Source organism: Trypanosoma cruzi, genomic scaffold, assembly GCF_000209065.1.
Source record: "Trypanosoma cruzi strain CL Brener 1047053517003 genomic scaffold, whole genome shotgun sequence".
Classification (NCBI taxonomy): Eukaryota; Euglenozoa; class Kinetoplastea; order Trypanosomatida; family Trypanosomatidae; genus Trypanosoma; species Trypanosoma cruzi.
The window spans coordinates 101,659-110,486 of NW_001849470.1; the positions used below are offsets into that span (position 1 = coordinate 101,659).

At 48.1% G+C, this 8,828-nt stretch overlaps 2 protein-coding genes across 2 annotated transcripts, besides 18 other annotated features; both read right to left on the reverse strand.

Annotated features, from left to right (window-relative positions):
• Positions 1-2,996, reverse strand: Tc00.1047053503413.4 (hypothetical protein, conserved; the record flags this gene model as incomplete). Its single annotated transcript, XM_800649.1, has 1 exon — positions 1-2,996. A coding segment is annotated over one exon (2,996 nt), but the record flags the coding sequence as incomplete, so codon positions are not given.
• Positions 1-8,828: a sequence feature (heterozygous, non-Esmeraldo-like haplotype).
• Positions 3,092-3,263: a microsatellite.
• Positions 5,144-5,167: a microsatellite.
• Positions 5,256-5,297: a microsatellite.
• Positions 5,460-5,548: a microsatellite.
• Positions 5,555-5,584: a microsatellite.
• Positions 5,788-5,809: a sequence feature (AT_rich).
• Positions 5,913-5,949: a microsatellite.
• Positions 6,057-6,079: a microsatellite.
• Positions 6,080-6,138: a sequence feature (GA-rich).
• Positions 6,159-6,191: a sequence feature (A-rich).
• Positions 6,277-6,312: a microsatellite.
• Positions 6,397-6,449: a microsatellite.
• Positions 6,456-6,497: a sequence feature (T-rich).
• Positions 6,681-6,721: a microsatellite.
• Positions 6,791-6,834: a sequence feature (T-rich).
• Positions 6,961-6,981: a microsatellite.
• Positions 7,049-7,074: a microsatellite.
• On the reverse strand, positions 7,327-8,828 carry Tc00.1047053503413.19 (uncharacterized protein; the record flags this gene model as incomplete). Its single annotated transcript, XM_800650.1, has 1 exon — positions 7,327-8,828. A coding segment is annotated over one exon (1,502 nt), but the record flags the coding sequence as incomplete, so codon positions are not given.

The following is an 8,828-nucleotide window of genomic DNA, read 5'->3' on the forward strand; positions in this document are numbered from 1 at the left end:
ACCGCTGCGTCTCTCAGTATAACGGCCACCACGCGGATGCGGGAATCAACGGCGCTGCCGTCCTGTGTGGGAGCCGCATAGGCGGCGGGCTGTATTTCCTCCGGCTTCTGTAGCAGCTCCTTGGCATCTGCGAGACGCTGTTGCAACTGCTTCAAGGACGCTTCACAGCGCTCCTTTTCCTTCGGAGTAGTGGCCTTCTGTAACTTCGCCTCGGCGGACGCAATCGCCTCCGTCATGTTCTTAACAAAAACCTTGACACTGCCACCACGCGGCTTACTGTTTGTCAGCATGACCTTGGACTGGGCATTGAGGGCCTCCGTGGCTTTCTCATCAAGGGTTGCATAGCTGACAAGCACCGCTGAAGAGCAGGACCCAATGAAAGCATGGCCAAAAAGTTGGCGCACGTACTCTGGATTCTTTTCCATAACTCCGACATAGGGCCGCATGTCGAGCGCACTCATCGCAAACAGAGATGCAACCTTTACATCCCCCTCAAAAATTTGCTTCAATACCGCTGTGCACACAATGTATTCATCGTCCTTCACCAGCTCCGCAGCCCTCGTAAGCGCAGAACGGAGAACGGGTTCCACATCGGCCGCGGTCTTCACCACCTTTGGTGTCATTTCGTGCAGAACCACACCATATAGCGAAGAGCTCGCAACAACAAGCGGCCTTGCCTCAGCCTTGCCAAACAGGTCGGACACAACCTGTTTTCCCTTCACAACGCTCATGTAAAGCGTAAACTCATTGGCGAGACCATTCCTTGTCTCCTTCAAAACACCCTCGAGGATGCTCTGCACAATGCTCCATGTAATTTGTTTCTCTACCGCCAACCCAGGGATTACCTCCGCAGCCAAAAGCGCTATGTTATTACCATCCCCCAAAATTTTTTGCATTCTTTTGGCCACCTTCGATTCAATTGGCATCCCCTCAAAACAATTAATGTGCTCATCAACGGTGCACTTTTTTAATTCCCCCTTCACAGACAAATCGATGGTATTGCTTACAGGCTGCTTTCCTACTGTTACTGCAATCCTCACGGAGTTCTGCCACGGTTCAGCCTCGCCCCCAGCAGGATCACTGCTCTCCAACGCCTTCGATTTGGAGGTTGCAGCCGTACTCGCGCTTTCCGGCTTCGGCTTCGCCTCATCAGTGACGCTTTCCCGCAAAGGAAGAAGGGAATTGTTAACTTCTGGCTTTGCGTCTTCCGGCTTCGTCTCTTCCGGCTTTGTCTCTTTCGGCGGTTCTTCCGGCTTCGTGTCTTTCGGCTTCGCGCCTTCCGGCTTATTCTCTTTCGGCTTCGCGCCTTCCGGCTTCTTTTCTTCTGGCTTTGCGACTTCCAACTTCGTCGCTTCCGGCTTCGTGTCTTCCGGCTTCTTCCCTTCCGGCTTCTTTTCTTCTGGCTTTGCGACTTCCAACTTCTTCTCTTCCGGCTTCGTGTCTTCTGGCTTCTTTTCTTCTGGCTTTGCGACTTCCAACTTCTTCTCTTCCGGCTTCGCGACTTCCAACTTCGTCTCTTCCGGCTTCGCGCCTTCCGGCTTATTCTCTTCCGGCTTCGCGCCTTCTGGCTTCTTTTCTTCTGGCTTTGCGACTTCCAACTTCGTCTCTTCCGGCTTCGTGTCTTCTGGCTTCTGCTTCGCCCCATCAATGGCGTTTTCCCGCGAAACTCGAGAGGAAGTGTAGACCTTTGGCTTCACAGCTTCCGGCATGGCCATCATTTCCTTTGCGTCATCCAGTACTATCACCATCTTTCGCATTAGCCGTCCATACCGTGCCTTTTCCGCAGCATCTTTTGATGACTCCGCCATAGACCTGCACCTTCTCTCCTCCTCCTGCGTGAACTCCAAGAAGCGGGCGAGATTGCCGCTGCGCGGGGGGAAATTCTTCACCTTCCGCAGTTTCTCAACGTTCTTGAGAATACTCGTCTCCCCCGTGGCATCACCCCCGGACACGGCAGCAACAACCAGCGAGTAGCTGTTGCCTCCCACTGCGTCCCTGAAGAGGGGAACGGGCACAACTTTCTCATCCTTTTCGTGGAGGGCCGCAAGGCAGTCAGATCGCCCCCGGAGGAACGCGACCTGCAGCGCCGAGAGAAACACATCGGGGGGCATGCTACCCCGATTCTTGATCTGTTTCACCACCAAATGCATAAAAACAATCTCTTTGGCATCAGTTGACGCCTTTAGCGCGTCTTGCAGAAACTTCTCGGCCTCAATTTCATTCTTCACCGTCCTATCCTGGAGGTCCACGATGCATGCGCCGTACATTGGGTTAAATCCGAGCTGCAATGACTTGGCCTCTTTGGTCGAGGAAGCGAAAAGGTCCTTCATACTATCGACAGATGAAATTGCGGCGGCGGTCATGTATACCTCGTACTTTGTTCCCTTCTCCTCCTCGTTCCTCTTGAGTGTGGCAATGACGGACTTCAATAAGGTCTGCGCGACGTTCAGGCTGACCGATTCCTGCAGCTTACCGTTTGCCAGGATCACGGCACAGTGATGGCTCGCCTCCACCTGGCGCAGGAGCTCCTGTAGCAGCACAGAGCTCCCCACGTTCAAACTGTTGGCTCGCACAACTTCGTCCGCCTCGTACTCCGCAGTATTGCCGTCTGCGTCCTTCATTGGCACCCTCTTCCCAGCCTCCTTGCCCGCAACTGCTGAGGCAGCAGCATCGCTCACAACCAGTAACGCGTGAATATTGTCGTTGAGCTCCGTTGGTGCGGCGGTCCTGGTGGGCTTGGCCTCCCCCTTAGAAACCTCAGGTTCCTTCGGCTTCAAGGCAGCCTTCAACTCGCCTTTGTTCTCAGTGTTGGTATCCTCTTTTGTTCCGTTCTTTACACCAGTGTTTCGAGAAGTCTCTGTACCATTTCTCGTAAAAATTGGCTTGGGGGCTGCGTTAAGGCTATGTGACGGTTTTTGGTCTCGAAGCTCAGTATTCTCCTTTTTCTTTAATTGGTAATCCTCGGGTGGAGCCCAAAACCCGCCAATGCCGTACATACTGCCCATTTCTCCCTTGCCGGGCATGCCGCTCATTTCTTCCTTGCCGTACATACTGCCCATGCCTCCCATACCGTACATACTGCCCATGCCTCCCATACCGTACATACTGCCCATACCTCCCATGCCGTACATACTCCCCATACCTCCCATGCCGTACATACTGCCCATACCTCCCATGCCGTACATACTGCCCATACCTCCCATGCCGTACATACTCCCCATACCTCCCATGCCGTACATACTGCCCATACCGTACGTACCGTACATACTGCCCATGCCTCTTTGTGAGCCGCGCATGGAACCTCTTCTTTGTAAGTCGCGCATGGAACCTCCTCTTTGTAAGCCGTACATACTGCCCATGTCTCTTTGTGAGCCGCGCATGGAACCCATTCTTGGGAGTCTTATATCTCCACCATACATCATTTCAGGGTACCGATTCACAATACCACAATTGCTTCCTCTTTTCGGAGCCACTTTACGAATTACATTGCCACCTGGACCGTGCATAGGCACATTACTGCTCCTCATTCCACTCATGGGTACCGCATCATTACCGCTCATGCCTCCGTAGGGACCCGCACCATTACCGCCCATGCCTCCGTAGGGACCCGCACCTCTGACACCTTCCATTCCCCTCATGGGTACCGCACCATTACTGCCCATGCCTCCGTAGGGACCCGCACCTCTGACACCTTCCATTCCGCTCATGCCTCCGTAGGGACCCGCACCTCTGACACCTTCCATTCCGCTCATGCCTCCGTAGGGACCCGCACCTCTGACACCTTCCATTCCGCTCATGGGTAACGCATCATTACTGCCCATGCCTCCGTAGGGACCCGCACCTCTGACACCCTCCATTCCGCTCATGCCTCCGTAGGGACCCGCACCTCTGACACCTTCCATTCCGCTCATGGGTACCGCACCATTACTGCCCATGCCTCCGTGGGGACCCGCACCTCTGACACCTTCCATTCCGCTCATGGGTACCGCATCATTACTGCCCATGCCTCCGTAGGGACCCGCACCTCTGACACCTTCCATTCCGCTCATGCCTCCGTAGGGACCCGCACCTCTGACACCTTCCATTCCGCTCATGGGTACCGCACCATTACTGCCCATGCCTCCGTAGGGACCCGCACCTCTGACACCTTCCATTCCGCTCATGGGTACCGCACCATTACTGCCCATGCCTCCGTAGGGACCCGCACCTTTGCCACCTTCCATTCCGCTCATGGGTACCGCATCATTACCGCCCATGCCTCCGTAGGGACCCGCACCTCTGACACCTTCCATTCCGCTCATGGGTACCGCACCATTACTGCCCATGCCTCCGTAGGGACCCGCACCTTTGCCACCTTCCATTCCGCTCATGGGTACCGCATCATTACCGCCCATGCCTCCGTAGGGACCCGCACCTTTGCCACCTTCCATTCCGCTCATGGGTACCGCATCATTACCGCCCATGCCTCCGTAGGGACCCGCACCTCTGACACCCTCCATTCCCCTCATGGGTACCGCACCATTACCGCCCATGGTGTTTGGTAAGCCCCTTCTACTTTCCTGCCCTCCATTTGACAAGGAAGAGGGTGCGTGCCATCCAGTGGGGTCTTTTCTGAATCTTGGATCACTGTTGCGACGCATCGCGGCAAAGCCTCTCCTTGCATCACTGTTGTGAAGCATCGCGGCAAAGCTGTTCTTTTTGTATGGGGATGTTTCTGCAGGCGGCAAGACTGGAGAATCTTCACGACTGCCGTTCTCTGGCGCTCGTCCTCTTTTATTGGACGAACCCTTCTTTCCACTTGAGATGAGTTTGATAAGTACCTTGTTTCTCCTGGCAAAATCCCTCCTTTTCAGCAATAAAACACTGGATGACTTCTTCTCACTTCCAGTACGATTGCAGCAATAGGCTAACTTTACTTCTTCGGCAAAGAAGAAGTAGGGATGAAAACAAAACAAACTATAACGGCAGCACGCACACAGCGATTCTGCACACGCAGATCTCAACCTTCAAATCCATGAGGCACAGCACACACGCACATAAAAATAAAACAACAACAAAAACAGCTAGAAAGGCAGCCATCTACCCCTCATTTAAAAAACGCTAAAGAAAAAGTAAATAATAATAATAATAACGCATAAAAAGCCAAACAAACAAACAAACAAAAAAAAGGATACCTGAAGAAGATTCTATGCTTACCCACTGCAACTGAAGAGGGAGGGACATTTTTATACATGAATAAACATGTGTATGTGTGTGTATGTATGTGGTTGGGTGGGTGGGTAGGTAGTTAGGTAGGTTTATTCATTCATTGAGTTACATCATTGGTCATGAAGAACCCGCAAATTGTGTATGCCTCGTTACACAGGCACCGTCTTGAATACAGAGGTGCATTAACTTTGTCCCTCCCACGCACGTTTCCCCTCGTCATCACAACAACCATCCCTCCTCTCCCCCCCCCCAAAAAAAAAAAAAATAAATAAATAAATAAATAAATAAAATAAAATAAAATAAAATAAAATAAAATAAAAATAAAATAAAATAAAATAAATAATAAACATAAATACATACATATACACATATATACCAAACAACAAAAGCAAATAAATAAACATGTATGCGGGCGTCAAACACTGTACATACGATCATTCATTTCTGCAGGGTCAGAGAAAATTCCCCTCCCCATACATACACGTAAACATACGCACAAAAGAGGGGAGGGGAAAGTGAGCGAGAGGGATAACAGACATCAGCGTGGAACAGGCGGCTTAATAAAACAACAAAAACAACAAAAAATAAATAAATAAATAATGAACCACCAGTAAAAAAATCGTTCCCGCAAATTCCACTAGTCACACACGCAATAAAAATAAACACCATCGCTGCAAGGGAGAGAAAAAAAAATATTTAACACGTACATATACATACATATACATACATATATATATGTATGCCAACAAGTAAATAAACGGTCAAAAAAAACCACAAAGAACCAATCAACTTCCTTTCACCTGCCACCTCCACCACCATCTTCTCCGGGTGGGGAAGACCCTCCAACAACACACACACACACACACACGCAGGAAAGGCAAAGATAGAGAGAGAGAGGAAAGGAGGGGAAAAAGGAAAAGAAAAAAAAGGGCGGTGGGGGAGATGCACATAAAAACAAAAACAAATAAAAACAAAAACAAAAAAATAAATAATGGCATTGCCATTCAAATAATCTTCATAATAAAACCACAAATAATCCGGAAATCAATAAACTTCAGGCCACACATATTTCTTTTCTTTTTTTTTCTTTTTTTTTTTTTTTTTGTTGTCCACCTCAGCGGTCCTTGTGATTTCTCATGACGGAGCCAGAGAACCGAAAGTTCGAAGATTAAAAAAACAACAAAAACAAATAATAATAATAATAATAAAAGTGACTATGATGATGATGATGATAATAATAAAGAAGATTTTTCTTTTTCTTTTTTGTTTTATTTCTTTTTTTCTCTTTTAAAAGAAGAATTTTGTTTAGGGTGAAACAACAAATAAAATAAAATTAAAGGGAAGTAGAGACCACAAGGCACTGAAACCATATAAAAATGCATCCACGTGATCGTTGCTGTGTGTTCACAAATCTTGAGATGTCCATCGTGCATCTTTTCAGTTTCTCGTCCATCGCGGGTTATCGGAGCTGCTTTTTCTTTTCTTTTTTTCTTCTTTTTTCTTTTTTTTTTTTGCTGCTAAATTAAATATTTCTTTTGTCCTTTTCCTCCATTTATCGGTCATGACTTGAGGTGGACTCTTGTTTTTGTTTTTTTTTTCTTTTTTCCTTCTTTCCTTTTTGTTTTTCCCTGCACAACTCCCTTGACGTCAACTGCACGAGGCAAACATGTCTTCCGTTTAGACGCAGTGCCAAATCGAGTGGTACTTCCCCTCCTCTCCCCACCCCACCCCACCCCCTTTCAAAAGGAAATAAAAAATAAAAATAAAAATAAATTACGCAATAAGGCAGTCAACGGCTTACGTCAACCACCCCACGGTCAAGCCAAGTTCCTGTACACAAATACATATATATATATATATTTATATGTGTGCGGCGATTCCCCCCTCCATTCCCCATTCCCCCCTTTGAGCAGTAAATGACACGACTCCAAGAAATTCAAAGGCCCTCCTTGAGTCCTTTTCAGTTCTTGTGTGCGCATTTCTTTCAAACTCACTGGTCCATTGGCAATGCCACCTAATACCACTGTATGGACATTCAAAAGATTGACGCATGCGCTGAAAAAAACTGTCCGAGCCTTTCCCAGAGAACCTGCATGTCTTCCAATCCTCTTTTCCTTCTTATTCATCCTTTCCCGTTTCCCCCCCATTTTCTGGTGATTCGGTTGATGGCGGCTTACTTTCCATTCCCTCCACTAAAAGCACCGCCTTGTAAGTGTCGGCAAGAATCATTTCAAAGTATTTGAGCTGATTCACCATGCGCGATTTGTCTTCTCCCATTTTTACGGACCCACGTCCCAGGAGCCTCCTCCACCCCGTCGTTTTTCCCGTCACCTTCGCTTTTTGTCGCCGTGTCATGGAAGCCAAAGTGCCTTTATGGGGCTCGTTCGAAAAACAACCACACAACCGGTTCTGTACCATCAAAAAACGTTGAGCACACGTCTCCGGCATGGCCGTATGATACACAAAGCAAGTCCGTACAAAACTCGAGCGATCTCGCACAGCAGAAAGTAAAATTGATCGCATGGCTTCTTTTTCAGCACTATTTACTTGCTTTTCCTGTTCTTGTGATCGTAGCAGGAAATCGTACAAGTTCACCTCGTTCCAAACAAAAAAACCAACAAAAGACGAAAACACAACATCGTGCGGTTCAACCGTTTTAGCGACGGCTGTTAACATTATGAACGTACTTTGCATGTCCTCCTTGCTGACACACCGTACTAACAACACCGATAGAGTTTGTTCAATCTGTTTGATAATTGCATCCATTTCGTGCGCATGCTGCACATCATGCCACCTCACACCATCCTGAATCATTGGCCCAAGCAATCTATTACATTTAAACGAAAGCTTCGATGCCATAAGAGTCTCCTGATCGGCCAAAAGATCATACACAAAGCGTCCATTACGGACGAACACAAAAGAAAATGTGATGTAAGTTTCATTTGGCTTTCGTTTCAGTGCCAAGCGAACAAAATCCAAAAGCATCGTCAGTGCCAAATGGTGTTTACCAATCGTGGCATCTGCCGTAAGAAGTGTGACATTCTGTCCCTTTTGAAACCTGCTGGTAAGATCCATCAATAGTCCTGATACTCCAGGTAAGTCTTCCAACGAGGTGACAGCGTTGCTCGTCCTATCCAGAGATGTAAAGACACATTCTTCTTTCTGGAGAGAAATACACTTTTTCTCTATATGCAGCTTTCCACTGGAATTCGCATTATCGTGAAGTACAACCGCCGAGGGTTGAATCCGCAGTTTCTTTCCTTTTTTCTCAACTTGGCCGTCGAACACCTCGCATGCCCGTTCCAGGATTTCATCGAGACGTCTGGAAACAGATTTCTGAAAGGTTGTTTCATTCGGCACACCTCTTGGCAAGAACTCACACCAGTTATGTATCACTTCATTTCGCTTGTTGTCGAATTCCGGGGAAACTATACTGGAAATGGCGGGCAATAAAAAGAAACGGGGACTTTCTTGAGATAGCCCCAACTCATAGAAGCGGAAATGGTTGGCCTCCTCATTATCCCTCCGCATTTGCGTGTTTTTTACCGCACCTAATTTACCCTGCACATATAATTGTTGTTGTTCCTTGCTTGGCTCGCCTAAGATCGAGTAGTAATTGT